This window comes from Schistocerca nitens, chromosome 7, assembly GCF_023898315.1.
Source record: "Schistocerca nitens isolate TAMUIC-IGC-003100 chromosome 7, iqSchNite1.1, whole genome shotgun sequence".
In the NCBI taxonomy this organism is placed as follows: Eukaryota; Metazoa; Arthropoda; class Insecta; order Orthoptera; family Acrididae; genus Schistocerca; species Schistocerca nitens.
Window position 1 is genome coordinate 201,008,186 of NC_064620.1, and position 20,412 is coordinate 201,028,597.

The 20,412-nt window shown below is 39.2% G+C and overlaps 1 protein-coding gene across 1 annotated transcript in view; it reads right to left on the bottom strand.

The window, feature by feature from the left end:
* Window positions 1–238: 238 nt before the first annotated feature.
* Window positions 239–20,412, bottom strand: part of LOC126194936 (uncharacterized) — a 64,812-nt gene continuing 44,638 nt past the window's right edge. Inside the window, exons 6-7 of the mRNA XM_049933320.1 lie at window positions 2,020–2,114; window positions 239–1,619 (exon numbers count right to left, since the gene is read on the bottom strand). Of these exons, the coding sequence (XP_049789277.1) occupies window positions 1,543–1,619; window positions 2,020–2,114 (172 nt within the window). The 3' untranslated portion in view covers window positions 239–1,542. The remainder of the gene's footprint in view (window positions 1,620–2,019; window positions 2,115–20,412) is intronic.

Here is a 20,412-nt window from a genome sequence, read left to right on the forward strand (position 1 = left end):
GTATCTGCTGTATGACCATTGATCATAACATTAACCCAAGTTACCAATTTACAAAAAGAAATGTTTGTTGTGTTTAAACAATATTTCAATCATCAATGTGGAACCTAGACTTCCCATTGTTCAATACTTCAGTCATTAATGTGAAATTCTTAATCAAAATTTACATGCTTCTTGTACAATGTTTGTTAAACACACTGCTCTAAACAATCACGCAAATTTGGACAACTGAGCAAAAAAGTAGATTTTTAAACCTTTTATTCATACAGAAGGGCTGTCATTAATAAAAGTAATATTTACACAATCTACACAATAAGTAAGAAAATTTATTAACAAATAAGACAGAATGAAACCAATACACATCTTACAAGAGAGACAGAAACTGACTAGAACTTTATTTTCATAGAATTAGTAGAATAGGCAGTCATGTAATATATCATGTGCAAGGAATAAAAAGAAATGCTGAATCTAGTAGTGTGAGGAACTACCTCTGGCAATATGAACTGCTTGACAACACGGAAAACAAGAAACTCCAGGTTCTAAACAATGAATGTTTACAACATACCTTAAGAGGTGTAGGGGAAGCAGTAATGAATAATTTAATGTGAGACATTATTGTGGTCTATTAAGCCATGAAACACCCTCAAATTAACCTACAAAAGCCAGCAAAGCTACACCACATGCGCAAAGTGTGAGATATTGAATATCCTCTCGTCCTTTTGTGCCACTGGCTTTCATTAACATCAGTGTGTTAATGGGTATTGAAATGAAAAAGACTTAAACATGTGATGCAAAAATTAATTACATTTACAATTCAGTCTAATCTTAACATGCACTTTAGTCTTGTAGTAACAAAGACAGAGAAACAAATCAAACTGTTAATTTTACACTGTTAAAATTTGCAAAACTGTGAAGGAAAATTTACATAAACATCATTTTTACAATTTGTAAATGTGGGAGTAGGCCGATGGCATTAGAGGGCAACAGGATATTCCAAAGTTTCGCATGGAGTGCAATCCCTATGGTTTTTGTAGACTAATTTGATAGACTACAACTGCCCTGCATCAAATCATTTGTCTTTACTTCCACTTCACAACTGTGGTACATTTGTAAGGGTTATTATCTACACCCTGTATATTACCATAAGATCTAAAAATATAACAAAGTACAAATTGTTAACAGAAAAACCTATGAGGTAGTAAATATACTTCATCACAATGAAGCCATAGCATAAATAAACCATATAAAATACATATATTTTATCTTACAGGTAGCAATTTAAATTTGTTGAATGACCTCAACATGAGGTCATGTATAAATAAAGTCTTTTAAAGACATCAGCATTAAAAATGCATTACACATGCATTCAAATCTTATCCTTTTCAATACTGAGCTATAATATTTTACAGAGAGTTTGTTCCTTGTGCCCATTTGGAACTGTCACATCACGACAGCAACAAAACTTGGCATTGAGCAACATCCTGGTCCAAAGTTGCACAGCGAGTTCAAACACTGTCGTTCACTCTGAAATATTATTACCCACAACTACTGTTTTCTAAAACTCCTGAGGATAGGATAAATGTTCTCCATAGCATCCTGAAGGTCTTGTCGACTTTTGGCACCTATTATAAAGAGAATAAACTCTTAGTTACGCATTAAATTCAACACTAAAAAAATGATATACACATGCACATCAAAAATGCGAAGGGTAAAATCTGAAAACTGGAGATAATGTGTTTTGTATAGTTTGCACAGAACTTTGTACTTATAATGTGGCTGTCAGGAATCGTACAGAATGCAAAAAGCATGCTCAGCTTTGTAGCAAATACACTTATGAGAGGATTATTATGAAAGCAAGCATACTTCCCCTCCTCATCCCAAAATAGTCCACAATAAAGGAAACAGAGGTGGGTGAGACTGCAGAAGTGGAAGAATGAAAGCAGAGAGGAGACAGGAATGGAACAGTAGAAAAGATTATTGTGAAACGCAAGAGACAGAAAAAAATACTTACAATTTACTTACCAGTCAACACAACTTTCCCATTCACAAATATGAGCAGTACAACACGTGGTCTCACCATTCGATACACAAGTCCAGGAAACAGCTCAGGTTCATAGCTAAATGAAGAAAAATATGTCAAATACCACTGTTATATATGGAATTACAGAAGAGGTTTTGATGATGCAATTTATCAGTAACAGTAAACACTGTTATGATCAGAGAGAAAAAGGAGGAAGAGTAAGATAGAAGATGATGATGATGGAGGAGATGATCAGCAATAGTTCTCCTACATAAAGTAAAACCATTGAAAGAATCAATTAAAAACAACACCCCCGGGAGAATAAGGATGCGGAAAAAAGATCTATCAATTAACTTCTTTAAGGAAGAGTAGAGATTAATGCCTTGACAACAAGATCATTAGTGGTGATGCATATATTTGAACAGGGGAAGGAAAAGGAAGCAACTCAGCTGCATCCTTTCCAAAGGAACCATCCCAGCACTTTCCTCAAGTGATTTAGGAAATCACAGAAAACTTACATCTAGATGGCAGAATACAGAATTGAATGCCAGTTCTGAAATTGAGTCCAGTGTATTAAGCCAGTGTGTGCACGACCCCCACCCTAATTGTGCGATCGATGTACAGTTTCACGTCGTAACACACAACCTTGACCCCCACCCCCAAAAGCCAGAGTAAAGGCATCCGTATCAGTGCAGTTGTCTATATGACCCTTCTCCACATATCGAACAAAATTAATGCCGCATCACTCCACATTAGCCCGGAGTTCCACAACAGGTCGCAAGATGAGATCCCAAGGAAAAACCACTCCCTGGACCACATTCAGAGACAGGTGAGGGGTAACAGACACTGGAATGTCACCAGGGCAATCACAAGTGCAAAGAACTGAAGACTGGGTAGAAGAATCAACACGGAGCCCAACCACATGTTACAGATTTGTCCTCTATATTCTCTACAAAAAAACAAAGGCTTTGTTGCAGTGAATATCTCCCCATCTATCCTAGTACAGACCAGATAGCGGAGAAAGTGTTTCATTCCGATACAGCCAGCCTGGCTCTCCTCGTAAGTGTAGCAAGGGTCATCTGCAAAATCATATTCTGTTAAGGGATAAAGAAGCCATGGAGGCAATAAAGTAGTAAAGACAGGATGATGACAATATTGTGCAAATATTGATGGAAGAGGAAAGTTATCTCCAATAATAAGAGGGAAAATTTAAAATCACCAGATGCTTCAAAAACATAAAAATGCTACTTTGTACCTATGAATACAATATCAGTGCCTGGATGACACCAGAAACATTTATGAGGTTTTTCAGGTGTTGGTGCAGAAGGGGAGGAAAATGCCCTGAACATCCAAAGGAAACATCAGTTCTGAGTAATGTAAATGTTGTATTCATTCCTCTGAACGGGATAAGTCATCTGCAGCCTCTGGACCTGTGCATAACACACTCTGTTAAAGTCAAATATGGAGCACCACTTGCGCAGAAGTCAGTTTCATTCCTTGAGAGGAAGGAAGTTATGAGACAGCATTCTACAGGCTGTGCATGTGTTTGTAGCTGCCTGGAATTCTGTAACACTACAAATATTGTTAAATTGTTCCACAAAGGCTGTCTATCGTACATCAGTTGCTGGAAGAGAACTAAGTTCCAGAAAAAGCCTGAAGTAGGATCACTGTTATTTCTGAGAATTTGACATCCCAGGACTTAAGTTACTGGTGATGACAATGTCTTGTCTTGCATATCTTGATGGATGCAAGTGAAACGCTTGTAAAGGAATACTGAAATAGGAGCTTGTGGTGACACAGTTGCTGCTGCTGCTGCTGCTGCTGCTGAAGTTTTGCTTCTGCTAAGCAAGGAATTGATACTGTCAGAAATTTCTTTTCTTCTTTTACTGTAAATGAATCGGTTCTAACATATCAACCAACTGGGGTGACAACTTATTTCACTACAATGGGCTGGAAGATCAAAGCGAACAAGTCATCTTTATTTAAAAATAAAATTAAAAAAAAAATACAGGATGTATTCTGTGGAAAGTGTTACTAAATTTTAACACAGGATACTGCTAATTATGTAATTAAACAGCACTTATCTCATCTAAACATGCTTGAATTATGATTCTGGGTCACTTCTTCCACGTACTCTGGCAAAACCCCCATTTAAGGTAAAAAATTTTGGGATTAAAAGGGGTTTTACTGTATATGAAGTAGAAATGAAATAACTTTTTCATACAAAACAAGAGATACAACAGGGTACAGAGAATAATTCTGGAAGGAAACACATACAGGGTGTTCCTAATTAAAGCTCTAGTTTCAAAACACTGCAGAAAGAGAACCACTGCTCAGAATGTTGTCACATCTGAAAAACATTTTATTGACGCAGGGAAACACTGAGGCTGTCTGTGATCAACTGTCAAAGATTTCGGAGTGCACTACCCTTCCACCTTGCTAAGAGGCGACAGTCATGACTCTGCAAAATAAAGGAGCTTGCATGACCAGTGTGTATACACGGACAAGGAAAAAAAATTCCCGGATTTTTCCCGGATCTTCAGGTTAAAAATACATTTTCTCCTGGGTGAAAACACTTTTTCCGTGTAAAGTGGCAGTATACTTTCCGTCAGAACTGTAAAATATATCAATCCTTTGAATGGATTTGGTTTTATACAGCAGTGGAGTATTTCTTGGCACTTTCTAAAATGAAACTCAGGGGGGAAAAACATGTTTTGGAAAGTTATTTGATGTGCAGCAACATGTACGCTGCATATTTTTGTATTACGAAAGTATAAATTCGACTTCCACCAACAGGAAAAATTAATGATTTAAGTTAATATACATAGTGTTGCTACAAGAAAATCAAAGCTTTCACATATTTGTCTCCAAGATTAATAAGCTACAAGAGAAGCTCAGCTTTCACATATAATGTTGATCTGTTTAGCGCATGTTACACTTTAAGATACATCACACACATACGCCAGTAAAATTTTTAATACCGACATAAATCTCTGATCTTCTGAGCTCAAAATTCTTCTAAATGGCTTGTCATCAAAGAGTTGATTTTTAAATTAGAGCAAACACTCTGTGGTTTAAGAAATTCATCTCACATTCTTGCACATACTTCATCTTTTGTAAATGGAAATTTACTTTGAAAATAACGTTGTCGAACCACAATTCACAATATTTTCCCGTGACCTGTTAGAAATAGATTCATTTCAGCAGTTGCCAGAGAGCGCCAGATAAGAGGTGTCACCATACTTGCGCAGCTACGGTGACGTAGGAAGCCTGTATGTTCGTACGTGTAAAACATTAAATTAAAAGATCTTTCTTACATTATGTCATAAAAGAAACAAGACATCAGAGGATACTCCAAGAGCATCGGAATTTCGTGAACCACACTAAAATGCATAGTTCGCCTTGCACATTCGTATGTCTGGATTCCCAATGAAGTAGGCCTCGATCTGACATTAAGCTTTTCAGTATGGTTTTCAGGATGTAAATTTTCTTGGAGTACCAGTACTGTATTATCTCTTCTTTGGTTCTTTATTATGGCATAATGAAATACATACTAGAAGATGAAAACATGCACTTGAAACGCAGCGAACAGTTGAAACTAGCCAATGGTGTGGAATAAAACACTTCGTTTAAATAACTTTACTGCCTCAGCAGGAAAGCTTAACAAAAACAGAATTTCTTTAGCAAACTGGCAAAAATAACTTTATTGTTCTGCAAGGTGATTAATGCTTGATTGTCAGAAAGGTGGAAATAAAATAAAATCTGAAACTAGTAACATATTTTAACCATCCATAATTATGTGAATGTATTTTAATTCACTTCATAGCTCCCAGCCACAGAAATCTGTCTTTTTTTCATTTGACATGAGAGCAGTAAATGAACAGGAAACAGAAAAATCACTAAATGTAAACACAGGTCATGTGGAGGCTACCCACTCCCCACTATAACTCAAGACTGCTCTGCGCATCAGAACACCAAAAAAAAAATTTTTTTTAAGATAGCAACTTTTCAAAAATAAGTTTATTTTGTAATGTACGTCTTTCTCAAGAGTCTAATAGAGGGAAACATTCCACGTGGGAAAAATATATCTAAAAACAAAGATGATGTGACTTACCAAACGAAAGTGCTGGCAGGTCGATAGACACACAAACAAACACAAACATACACACAAAATTCAAGCTTTTGCAACCAACGATTGCTTCGTCAGGAAAGAGGGAAGGAGAGGGGAAGATGAAAGGATGTGGGTTTTAAGGGAGAGGGTAAGGAGTCATTACAATCCCGGAAGCGGAAAGACTTACCTTAGGGGGAAAAAAGGACAGGTATACACTCGCGCGCACACACACACACACACACACACACACACACACACACACACACACACACACACACAATCCATCCGCACATACATATCAGCCTATAATTCATTCAGAAATAAACTTAGAATGTATTCAAAAACGTCCAAACACCAGCAGGGGTGCGTTTCAAAATCATAAGAATAATCGATTGACTGACGTGCACTGGATGCTAGGTGCTTTGTGAAACAAGGTTCCCCCCCCCTTCAAGAATATGAATTTGCCCCCCCCCCCCGCCCCCCTGAAAGTGCCGCCCAGTTGAGATACCCCAGTCCCCCCCCCCCCCCAACTCTTAACTGCTTAAATGAATGTAATGTAAACAGTTGTGATGTCATGCTCATCAGAGGCAATTTGTTGATATGAAACATTGCATAGTCTTCCTAAACCCTTTGACACATTTTGCTGTAATTGGCAGGCACTTGTACATTCATTCACTGTGTTATTTTATATGGCGCATTTCCTTTGCAATTTAAATTTTATTTTCGTTTTTTCTCTCATTTATGTTTTAATGCTGCAGTATTATTCTGCAGTAGTGGGATAAAGTAATATCCTTTGTTAGAGTATTGGTTCTTACCATTCAAAATTACAAAAATTTAACTGAAAACTAAAACAATGAAAAATTCCCGGAATTCTAAAAAATTCCCGGGTTTTTCATGGTTTTCTCCCGGATGAAAGAATTCCCGGGTTTTTCTCAGATCTCCCGGTTCGTATACACCCTGATGACCCTTCCTTGACTGACATAGTTCACCTAGCAAAGGAGTAACTGTTGTAGTCACAGTGAATAATTGCAGATACAGTCTATTAATAGAGGTGCCACACATTGACAACCAGAAACATCAGATAGAGTTGTCAGCTACTCATCATATTAGTTGCCTACTGCGGGTGCTTCCCAAGATGTGTTTGCTGATGAAGAACAAAGCAATAATTCTGTGCATGGTGAGCATCATATTTGGATCCAATTAGTTTTTTCACTTGCATTAGAAGAGGCTCATTTGTGCTGTGGTAGTTTGAATGTGGATGGTTATGATGCCTGAAGCATTACAGATAGCTTTGTGAAACCTTCTGGCTTTCCGTCAGCTGTTTGTACTGAGCCAAAATTTAGTTTACACAAGTTGCAAGTGTTAAAATTCTACCTTAAAACAAATTGTATTTTCTGTTAAAAATTTTCTTTGGCACTCCTAGTTGTAAACCTTTTAATGAATATAAAGTTTTGTTACTGGGTCTTAAACTCATCTAGTTTAATTTGTCTTTTACCCAAAGATTGGCTACATAAGGTTCAAGCAGGTTTCCTAGGTACTGCTCAGCAAGGTCATAGGGGCTGTTTGTTTGGAGGCTAAACCATTCATTGTGTGCCAACATCACTGTCATTCGAAAACTTTTCTCAAATGTTCAAATTGTATTTGTTGGTTATTTACTGTTGAATAAATGTATACAATTTGTGTGTGTTTTCCTGGGTTTTGTATCTACAAACCTTCCACAACACAATTGAGCATGCTAATGTTTTTGTCTGCTAGTACTACCAAGACTGTTGAACATCATGGAACAAAAACAATATGTACGCGGCTGTTTCTTAGTTTGCATCCGAGATGCCCAACTTGACTGTCTCTCTGAAGGATCACGTGCAGTTGGTAAAGCTCTTTCACAAGAATGGCACCAGTAGCCCTGCAGAAGTTCTGGACACTCAAAGGTATGAAAACAGGCATTGGTCTCATGCCTGCTAAGGGTCTGGATAAAATGATTACAAGCTCTGAAAAGACAGGTTCTTTTGATGTGCAACGTGGCACAGGGAGGAAAACAGTTGATAGGGCAACTTTTGAAGATATGTCTACGGCACTGCAGGAGGGGTCAAGCAGTGGCGTACAAACATGCAATGCACAGGGAATTGGCCAAACTTGGGTTAAGCCTTCGAGTACGGTTCATAAAACTTAAGAAACATTCTGCGTTGCTCTCGATACAAATCATGCAAATTCAGGAGTTGCTTCCTCCTAATCTGCCTGCAAAATAAACGTTCACTCTAGAATTTCTTGCTCACATGGATGTGGACAATGAATAGTCATGGAACATTTTGTGGACAGACGAAGCCCATTTCCATCTCAAAGGACATGTCAATACACAGAAAAGCAGAATAGGTACCATTTCATTCTGCAAATGTGACTGTGTGGTGCGGGTTGACGGCATTGTTTGTCACAGGGCCATATTCATGGGGGTCTTGTTACCTGTACTGTCACTAGTAAATGCTATGCGAGTCTTCTGAGCACTGTCATTCCAACCCTTCAAACGTGTGGATTTGTGGGTAGGATGATTTTTATGCTAGATGATGCTTATCCACAAACTTCACAGCCATTGAAGTGGCTGCTGCAAAGGTATTTAGGAAATTCTGGAATTATCAGCCATCATTTCCTTACAGCCTAGCCATCCACAACATCTGACTTTGGCTGTGGGTTTATAAGAAAGATGTTGCATTCAGTGCTCCAATAATGACTGTAGCTGAACTGAAGGCAAGCAATACTCAACTCATTCCGAATGCAAACTGCGACACACACTGATCTGTTGTGGAACATTGTTTCTCGATTTCAACTTGTGGCAGAAAACCATAGACAGCATATTGAACTTGACTTGCGCTAGTCTCACACAATTGGAAACCAATGTAATTTTATTTTTATGAGGTTTTGGCACCATGGCCATTAAAGACCAATTTTTCTCATCTCTTGTGGTACGGCCTTGGCATGGTGGATGGACTTACCTAACTAAAAGTGCCTTAATTATTGACTGTCAAAGTTCTATAGTCACATGTACTGAACAGCACGGATGAGGTAAACGTTCAACTCAAACCATTAGCTGCTGTATTGTGATTCATCTGTCATTTGTCGCCATATTGCCAAACCCACTGGTAAAATTTGTTGATTTTTTTATTTATTTATTTTTTTTATTTTTTTGTTCCATAAGGTTCCCCCTGCATCAATAAAATGTTGTTCAAATCTGACAACATTCTAAGCAGTGGTTCCCTTTCTACAGCATTTTGAAACTGAAACTTAAATTATGGTCTTTTGATTACCATTGTCTCTACACCCATAATCATTAAAAACACAATAAACAGATAGGAAAATGAAATGAAATGAAAATTAGTGCTTTGAAGTTTTCATGAAATGGAAGTGTGACACATTATCACAAGAAATGAAGATAGACTGCTCTAAAAACTGAATTATATTTTTAACATAGTTCTTCACATGCATAACAGATTAAGCACAGGCACAGGAAATTAAATAAGAAGAGTAAAATTAAGTTCATAAAATTCTTGGAGAAAAGCTCTTGTCCCTACTCACAATCCTCTACCCTTCACAGCCTCTGGGTCTACAAGCTCCCTCAGAATCTTTCTCCTTGTTGCCAGAGATAAATCTTACAAAAGACTTCACACCAGCTAAAGCAGCTATCAATCATGTTGGCCAGAGCAGTAATCACACCCCAAAACTTTATTTCATCACCCCTCTGCGACCCAGAAAAACCATGTAATTAACCTTTCTCAGGATAATTGTCATCTATCCTTTACACATCAATAGTTCAGGTTTACACCATTTCTTTGATGATCTCTCTTCTGAATCAAACATACCAGCATTTATTCATGCTGCCTTTCTATTCAAAGTCTTAGTCTTTGATCTCACACACACTTTACACGCCCCTTTTCCAATTCCAACCAACACTTCTTTCCACCCTGGAGTGGGAACATACTGTTCCAAACACTTATTATTATTATTATTATTATTATTATTATTATTTTCTGTTTGTTTTTATCAGGAGCACTAAGTTGTGTCTCCTGAAGGTAAGCACTGTCTTTTTGTGATTTTAACAATTTTCTCAAGAATTTTCCACTATATACAGCCAAGTTATCTAACACTAATGAAAACACGAAGGTTGTGGGCATTCTAAAGCACTACAATCTCAAGTGATTATACTTTAGGAAGATTTGCAGAAAAAGTAGATAGAAAACTAGAATGAAACATATTAATCGGATAGGAAACCAGAATATAGAACATGAGAGTTTATTTATGAAAAGGGGGTATACCACATCAAATTAAACAATAAGTTCAGAAATTAAAAAAATTAATCCTGGCCAACATAGACAAATGGGCAGTTATTTAACAAAGTTATGAAGATGAACAGCACAAGACATTGCAGGTATCAAGATGAAGAACAAAAGAAAACCTTAAATAGACTAAGACAATTGTTAAATAGAAACTGAGAGTTTCAACAAACAATTGCTGACATATGACAGGAAAAAACTGAACTAAAATTCAACTATTCAAAACTGTACAATGAAAATATTGTAAGACAAATGATTGGAAACAATGAACATAAAGAAAAAGAAACAAAAACTTACAATGTTTAGGTGCCACATGTTATCATTTAATATGGCACATCAACTAAGAACATAGATAAACTTCCTTTGAGCATTTGTATGCTACAAGAGATGAATCAGAGACAAGAGAGTCAGTAGTGAAAATACTACATCTACATCTACATTCTACATTTATACTCCTCAAGCCACCCAACGGTGTGTGGCGGAGGGCACTTTACGTGCCACTGTCATTACATCCCTTTCCTGTTCCAGTCGCGTATGGTTCGCGGGAAGAACGACTGTCTGAAAGCCTCCGTGCGGTAGGGGGAAGCAATATATTCCATACCTCATCCAGAAACGCACCCTCTCGAAACCTGGTGAGCAAGCTACACCGCGATGCAGAGTGCCTCTCTTGCAGAGTCTGCCACTTGAGTTTATTAAACATCTCCGTAACGCTATCACGGTTACCAAATAACCCTGTGACGAAACGCGCCGCTCTTCTTTGGATCTTCTCTATCTCCTCCGTCAACCCGATCTGGTACGGATCCCACACTGATAAGCAATACTCAAGTATAGATCGAACGAGTGTTTTGTAAGCCACCTCCTTTGTTGATGGACTACATTTTCTAAGCACTCTCCCAATGAATCTCAACCTGGTACCCGCCTCACCAACAATTAATTTTATATGATCATTCCACTTCAAATCGTTCCGCACGCATACTCCCCGATATTTGACTGAATTAACTGCTACCAGTGTTTGTTCCGCTATCATATAATCATACAATAAAGGATCCTTCTTTCTATGTATTCGCAATACATTACATTTGTCTATGTTAAGGGTCAGTTGCCACTCCCTGCACCAAGTGCCTATCCGCTGCAGATCTTCCTGCATTTCGCTACAATTTTCTAATGGTGCAACTTCTCTGTATACTACAGCATCATCCGCGAAAAGCCGCATGGAACTTCCGACACTATCTGCTAGGTCATTTATATATATTGTGAAAAGCAATGGTCCCATAACACTCCCCTGTGGCACGCCAGAGGTTACTTTAACGTCTGTAGACGTCTATCCATTGATAACAACATGCTGTGTTCTGTTTGCTAAAAACTCTTCAGTCCAGCCACACAGCTAATCTGATATTCCGTAGGCTCTTACTTTGTTCATCAGGCGACAGTGCGGAACTGTATCGAACGCCTTCCGGAAGTCAAGAGAAATAGCATCTACCTGGGAGCCTGTATCTAATATTTTCTGGGTCTCATGAACAAATAAAGCGAGTTGGGTCTCACACGATCGCTGTTTCCGGAATCCATGTTGATTCCTACATAGTAGATTCCGGGTTTCCAAAAACGACATGATACTCGAGCAAAAACCATGTTCCAAAATTCTACAACAGATCGACGTCAGAGATATAGGTCTATAGTTTTGCGCGTCTGCTCGATGACCCTTCTTGAAGACTGGGACCACCTGTGCTCTTTTCCAATCATTTGGAACCTTCCGTTCCTCTAGACTTGCGGTACACGGCTGTTAGAATGGGGGCAAGTTCTTTCGCGTACTCTGTGTAGAATCGAATTGGTATCCCGTCAGGTCCAGTGGACTTTCCTCTGTTGAGTGATTCCAGTTGCTTTTCTATTCCTTGGACACTTATTTCGATGTCAGCCATTTTTTCGTTTGTGCGAGGATTTAGAGAAGGAACTGCAGTGCGGTCTTCCTCTGTGAAACAGCTTTGGAAAAAGGTGTTTAGTATTTCAGCTTTACACGTGTCATCCTCTGTTTCAATGCCATCTTCATCCCTGAGTGTCTGGATATGCTGTTTCGAGCCACTTACTGATTTAACGTAAGACCAGAACTTCCTAGGATTTTCTGTCAAGTCGGTACATAGAATTTTACTTTCTAATTCACTGAACGTTTCACGCATAGCCCTCCTTATGCTAACTTTGACATCGCTTAGCTTCTGTTTGTCTGAGAGGTTTTGGCTGCGTTTAAACTTGGAGTGAAGCTCTCTTTGCTTTTACAGTAGTTTCCTAACTTTGTTGTTGTACCACGGCGGGTTTTTCCCGTCCCTCACAGTTTTACTCGGCACGTACCTGTCTAAAACGCATTTTACGATTGCCTTGAACTTTTTCCATAAACACTCAACATTGTCAGTGTCGGAACAGAAATTTTCGTTTTGATCTGTTAGGTAGTCTGAAATCTGCCTTCTATTACTCTTGCTAAACAGATAAACCTTCCTCCCTTTTTTTATATTCCTATTAACTTCCATATTCAGGAATGCTGCAACGGCCTTATGATCACTGATTCCCTGTTCTGCACATACAGAGTCGAAAAGTTCGGGTCTGTTTGTTATCAGTAGGTCCAAGATGTTATCTCCACGAGTCGGTTCTCTGTTTAATTGCTCGAGGTAATTTTCGGATAGTGCACTCAGTATAATGTCACTCGATGCTCTGTCCCTACCACCCGTCCTAAACATCTGAGTGTCCCAGTCTATATCTGGTAAATTGAAATCTCCACCTAAGACTATAACATGCTGAGAAAATTTAGGTGAAATGTATTCCAATTTTCTCTCAGTTGTTCTGCCACTAATGCTGCTGAGTCGGGAGGTCGGTAAAAGGAGCCAATTAATTACCTAGCTCAGTTGTTGAGTGTAACCTCCACTCATAATAATTCACAGAAACTATCCACTTCTACTTCACTACAGGATAAACTACTACTAACAGCGATGAACATTCCACCACCGGTTGCATGCAATCTATCCTTTCTAAACACCGTCTGTACCTTTGTAAAAATTTCGGCTGAATTTATCTCTGGCTTCAGCCAGCTTTCTGTACCTATAACGATTTCAGCTACGCTGCTTTCTATCAGCGCTTGAAGTTTCGGTACTTTACCAACGCAGCTTCGACAGTTGACAATTACAATACCGATTGCTGCTTGGTCCCCGCATGTCCTGACTTTGCCCCGGACCTGTTGAGGATGTTGCCCTTTCTGTACTTGCCCAAGGCCATCTAACCTAAAAAACCGCCCAGCCCACGCCACACAACCCCTGCTACCCGTGTAGCCGCTTGTTGCGTGTAGTGGACTCCTGACCTGTCCAGCGGAACCCAAAACCCCACCACCCTATGGCGCAAGTCGAGGAATCTGCAGCCCACATGGTCGCAGAACCGTCTCAGCCTCTGATTCAGACCCTCCACTCGGCTCTGTACCAAAGGTCCGCAGTCAGTCATGTCGAAGATGCTGCAGATGGTGAGCTCTGCTTTCATCCCACTAGCGAGACTGGCAGTCTTCACCAAATCAGATAGCCGCCGGAAGCCAGAGAGGATTTCCTCCGATCCATAGCGACACACATCATTGGTGCCGACATGAGCGACCACCTGCAGATGGGTGCACCCTGTACACTTCATGGAATCCGGAAGGACCCTTTCCACATCTGGAATGACTCCCCCCGGTACGCACACGGAGTGCACATTGGTTTTCTTCCCCTCTCTTGCTGCCATTTCCCTAAGGGGCCCCATTACGCACCTGACATTGGAGCTCCCAACTACCAGTAAGCCCACCCTCTGCGACCGCCCGAATCTTGCAGACTGAGGGGCAACCTCTGGAACAGGACAAGCAGCCATATCAGGCTGAAGATCAGTATCAGCCTGAGACAGAGCCTGCAACCGGTTCATCAGACAAACTGGAGAGGCCTTCCGTTCAGCCCTCCGAAATGTCTTTCGCCCCCTGCCACACCTTGAGACGACCTCCCACTCTACCACAGGTGAGGGATCAGCCTCAATGCGGGCAGTATCCCGGGCAACCACAGCCGTAGTCCGATCGGGGGATGCGTGGGACGAGCTGGCCATCCCCGACAAACCCCCATCCGGACCCCCACAGTGATGCCCATTGGCAACAGCCTCTAGCTGTGTGACCGAAGCCAACACTGCCTGAAGCTGGGAGCGAAGGGATGCCAACTCAGCCTGCATCCGAACACAGCAGTTGCAGTCCCTATCCATGCTAAAAACTGTTGTGCAAATAACGTCTGAACTAATCTACAGAGAGCGCAAACAAATCAACAAAATTTTAACGGTTATTAAAATACAAGATTGCCTAGTAAATGCAGTAACGCTGCTACTTGCGCACTGCTGACACACTGCTCGGCGGCGGAAGGAGACTACGCGATTTTACACTATTCAGGTACTAAAACGTGATGCTACAACTCTCAAATACTATAATACGCCCGAAATTTATGAATTAAACAATGCAAGTACCAAAAACACACAACGAAATTAAGAATTAAACTATGTTACAACTGTTGAGGAATAAATGCCTGATGTGGCACATAAAGCCATTTGAGATGTTAAGAAAGGAAATGTGCCTGGAGATGACGGTATTTCTATAGAACTGACTAAAGATGCAGGAAAAATAATACAAAATAAACTTGCAAAATTATCTGCAGGATGTCCACAGAGAAATGCTATTTCCCAAAAACAGGACAATTAGAACAGCGTTCTACAGGAATTAAACATAGAGGGTTGTAGTATATTACAGGGTTATTCACTTAGATACTTGAAACTACGTAATTAAACTTTTGCAGGATAATTGTCATCTATCTTTTACACATCAGTAGTTCAGGTTTTTCGCCATTTCTGTGATGCTCTCGCTTCTGGATCAAAAATACCAGAGTTCATTCATGCTGCCCTTCTTCATATATGTCCAATATGCCTTGTTAGTTCCATTTGGTACAGGTCTCTAAGACTGAAGCAATATTTTAGGATGGGCCACAGAGCACTGTGTAAGCAATCTCATTTGTCAGCAGAGTTTATTTGCAAAGTCTTACCAATGAACCAAAGTGTGTCCCATACTTTCCCTACGATCGAACCTATGTGAACATTCCATTTCATATCCCTATAACTTGTTATACAGGATGTCTCAAAGGAAAGCTTATATCTGAAGAGCTCTCTGAGCATGCACAACAAATTAGGAGGGAGTGGGAACACATTCATTGCTTGCTTGGCCTTTAAGAATTCAGTCAATATGGAATGCTTCTTGGGAATGGACCGCGTGTTCTGTGTGTGAGAATTTTACCAAAAATGATGATTCAGCGAGAGTAGCATGGAGGAAATTTTACAGTGATTGTGGATTGCATAAATCATGCACTTCCAAGTGTTCCCCCGATCTGGAAACAGATCAAAATGTTTGAGGAGACCGGATCAACACTGGTCAAACCGAAATTGGGACAAACAAGGTCATCCAGAACAGGCGAATCAGTGAAGAGCGTAGATCGGTCTGTTCGTGATGATCCAGACCTCTCCATTTGTAAGCGTGCAATTTCTTTAAATGTGCACAGGTCATCTCTACACTGAAATCTGCAAGAAGATCTGAAACTGCACCCTTCCAAAATCCAACTGGTGCAAGAATAAAAGCCTCAAGATGCCAGTTCATTAACAATGTGAGTTAGTGCCCTTCATTTAACAACATCTTGTTTTCTGATGAGACTCATTTTCACCTGAACAGTCACATCAGTGTGCAAAATTGCCACTACTGGAGTGCAACGAATCCTAAACAGAAGCATGAGAAATCCCTTCGTTCAACAAAGGTTACTGTATAGGCTGCAATGTTGGATCGAGGAATAACTGGCCTGTACTTTTTTGAGGATGAAGAGCAGTTGTGCAGTTAAAGCAAATTCAGCACGTTATATGATGATGATACACGACTTTTTGGAGCTGAATTACAAAACTTTCCTGGTTATAAACGAAGAACATGGTTTCACTAAGAAAGAGCCGCAGCACACACATCCAATGCATCTATACTGCGAGTTCACGAAATTCTCCCTGGCAAACAGATCTCCAGGAGGGGTGACAAAGTGGCCCCAACAGTCCACATTTGAGCACCATGGATATTTTCTTATAGGGATATGTCAAATCTAAAGTGTATGTTAATAATCCAACTTCTATAGAACAACTGAAAGAAAATATCCATTGCGAAGTGGCAGCAATCCCAGTGTCTACAAGACAAACCGTCTTGTAAAATCTTGTTCACTGTTTAAAGGAGTGCAGTAAGTGTGCTGGATTGTATTTAAATGACTTTTTAAGAAGTATATTCTTGAACTGTACATTTCAATGATAAATAAAAATTTTGTCACTAGATTTCAACCTCTATTTTATTCTAACACATCAAATATAAACTTTATTTTGAGACACACTGTACCCAGGCCAACCCAGTCAACGAACCAAAAGATAGATCAACTGGGGAGGATGGGGAGAGGAATTGTGTGGTTTCAAATTTCTGCATGGTACTAGGAGTGTGTTTTCTGAACAACAAACTAACAATCCCGACTGGAGGGGTGTGAGCACTGGGGGTGGGGACAATTTTTTGTATTTTTCTTTAGTAACTCGAGCTGTAGATTCTAGCAAAAGTGTTCCCAGATACAAAATTGAACTTCTCTAGTACTAATAGTTTCAGTGTTGCAAGGAACAGAAAAAATGCAGATTATTAAAAAATTTCTGTAATGGTATAAAATTAATTTTTATCTTTAAATGGAGTAGGTTGAAAACAATATTAAATGTGTGTACCATATCTAAGTGCAGTAGAGTTGTATTAAGGATAAGATGCATTTCGGGAGTGTAAAAGGACGGTGGAGGCCAGTCTGTGGGGTTAAAGCATGAGGTAAGGTAAGAGAGCAGATTGTATTCATGCACTTCTGCAAACTGAAGGTCGAGCAAGTGATTCCCCATTCTATCTACCCCATTATGTCACAAGAAGCAACTACAAAGTTATAACCCTCCACAGCATGCCTTATGAATCACTGTTGACACAATGACCACCACACCCGAGGAGTGTTTATTTTGCACAAAATGCATTAACACTATACAGAATACACTAATAATACTAGCACAAAAATGCACATGAACAGAATCTACATAAATCTTTGCACATTGTTCTACAACACTGGAGTGAAAAGTGATTATTAGTCACACTGTATCGGAGCTGCAGTTTTCTTCTGTAAATTGTGACTTCCTCCATTATGAGTGCTGCTCAGTTTACAGACAGACTATGCTTCCTCAGCATTTTCTGTTGAGTTCTATTATGTGAATACACAAAGTAACTTCACTGCACACTCATTTACATAGTGTGGTTATTTTCACTTTGTTGAACGACTAACAGTCGTTAAGTGAGCTTTGATGTAAAATATGTTCCTGTGTTCAATTTGTAAGTATGATGATGTATCTGACCTATGTAGTGTTAGTGTGAAAGGGAAAGGGACTGGACTGATCAATGTGGCACGCTGCTGCTTTCCTCACTGACGGCATATTGTAAAGTTGTGTGATTGTGTTTTAGTTATTTGGTGGTGAATTAATGAATGACCAAAAATATAGTGCAGTGTGGTACTCCATGAAACTTTTCTATTCAGGAATTTCTGCAACTTGTAGAATGGGCTGCACTGATTGAAGCCACTTATTATACAAGGGTGTGAGTATGTCTGATGTTCAAGTCCAAAAAAGTTATCTGTTGTGTTGTATCCCTTCACTACGTTAGAATATCTCAAATTCTATAACACCTAGGTGTTCCACTTTTGTTACACAGTTTAACCCTCTGGGCCTCTTCAGATTTTTGGAGAGTTTGAGGCTGGGGGATGCATTAGATATCCTCATGCTGTGAAAAATATTCCGGATAGTGATAGTAGACAATGAAATCATCAATGCCAAATACATATTAAAAGCATGTTACACGTGGAAAGGGCTCTTCTTCGGTGTGGTAGACAGTTGACAGCTTCAGCTGTTCAGCTTTTTTACATAAAAGCTTACTTAACAACTACAAGTAAGTAGTCATTCAATAAACTGAAAATAACTCTACTGTATAAACACATGCTTGGTAATGTTATTTTTTTCTGTTCACATGATAAAACTTGTCAGGAAATGCTGAGGAGGTACTACAGCCTGTCTGCAAACTGATAACTGAGCAGCACTCATAGTGGGGAAGTCACTATGAGCAGAGAAAGTCACTTTTCCAGAGGAACACTACAGCTGCCACACAGGGCAACAAAGAATCAATTTCCCCTCTGGCAGAGATTTATGTATATTCTACCCACATCCATTTCTTGTGTTAATATTATTAATAATTCATACCTGTATTCTGCCATGTATGGAAGTGAAACATGGACGATAACCAGTTTGGACAAGAAGAGAATAGAAGCTTTCGAAATGTGGTGCTACAGAAGAATGCTGAAGATAAGGTGGGTAGATCACGTAACTAATGAGGAGGTATTGAATAGGATTGGGGAGAAGAGAAGTTTGTGGCACAACTTGACTAGAAGAAGGGATCGGTTGGTAGGACATGTTTTGAGGCATCAAGGGATCACAAATTTAGCATTGGAGGGCAGCGTGGAGGGTAAAAATCGTAGAGGGAGACCAAGAGATCAATACACTAAGCAGATTCAGAAGGATGTAGGTTGCAGTAGGTACTGGGAGATGAAGAGGCTTGCACAGGATAGAGTGGCGTGGAGAGCTGCATCAAACCAGTCTCAGGACTGAAGACCACAACAACAACAACCTGTATTCTGTGTAGGGTTAGTCTATTTTGTGCAAAATAGACACTCCTCGAGCATGTTTGTGCACTGCATCACCAGTAACTCTTTAAGACACATTGTGGAGGGTCCTGTAACTTGTAAAACATCCTGTAGCTGCTTCTTGTGACGTAATGGGGTAGACAGAGTGAGGAATCACCTGATCTACCTTCAGTTTGCAGACCTGTGAAGAAGGGAAGAAGACACTTTATCCCTTAATACAGCTCTACTGCACTTAGATGTGGTACACACATTTTATATATTTTTTTAACTCACTTCATTTAAATATAAATATTAATTTTATACCATTAGAACAATATTTTTTAATAAGCTGTGATTTTTCCATCCCCTGTAATGTGGAAACTGTTAGTCCTACAGAAAAAATGAATGGTATCTTTTTTGTAGGAAACTTAATGTAGTTTATTTTTGTACTGGGAAACATTTGCGCTAGAAGGTGCATCTTTAGCATTATTAAAGAAAAACAAAAGGTGATCTGTTAATGCCCCCACTCCAACTCTCACATGCATCAGGTAGGGGTTCTGTATGCTGATCCCTGACACTATGCAGAAATTTGTGACTAAACAATTTTTCCCCTAATTTTCCTTCACTGAAGGGACTAGATATTTGAATGAGTTGCCAAATACTGTTATTTAACTAAAGAGAATTCTGAAGATTATTAGTAGTGTAAATAAAGCACTCTGCTTTACATCTAATATATGAGGTAATAATAATAATAATAATAATAATAATAATAATAATAATAATAATAATAAATGACAATAGGACATGTTAGAACCAAGTTCAGACTATATGCATCAACTGTCACTCAGGTGCGCGAGTTTCAGTGTTGGTTGATACATATTCATTCATTTATTCATTCACTCCATAAGTTACATGGATGTTACCAAGAAGGAAAATCTTCAGGGGTGTGAAATAAATCCATGCCTACATTAAAGTAAGACAAGGCCATCACAGAAACTTTAACTGTACACTGCATTAACAACTGCTTAGTACTACTCACATTTATGCAATCTAAGTTTGATCCTTAATATTTACTTGGTTACAATAGTATTTTTCAAATAAACTTTTTTATTTATGTAAATACTGAGTTATATTTACAGCACATTACTACTTGTCATATAGCTTTATATAAAAAACACTGCTACTTGCCAA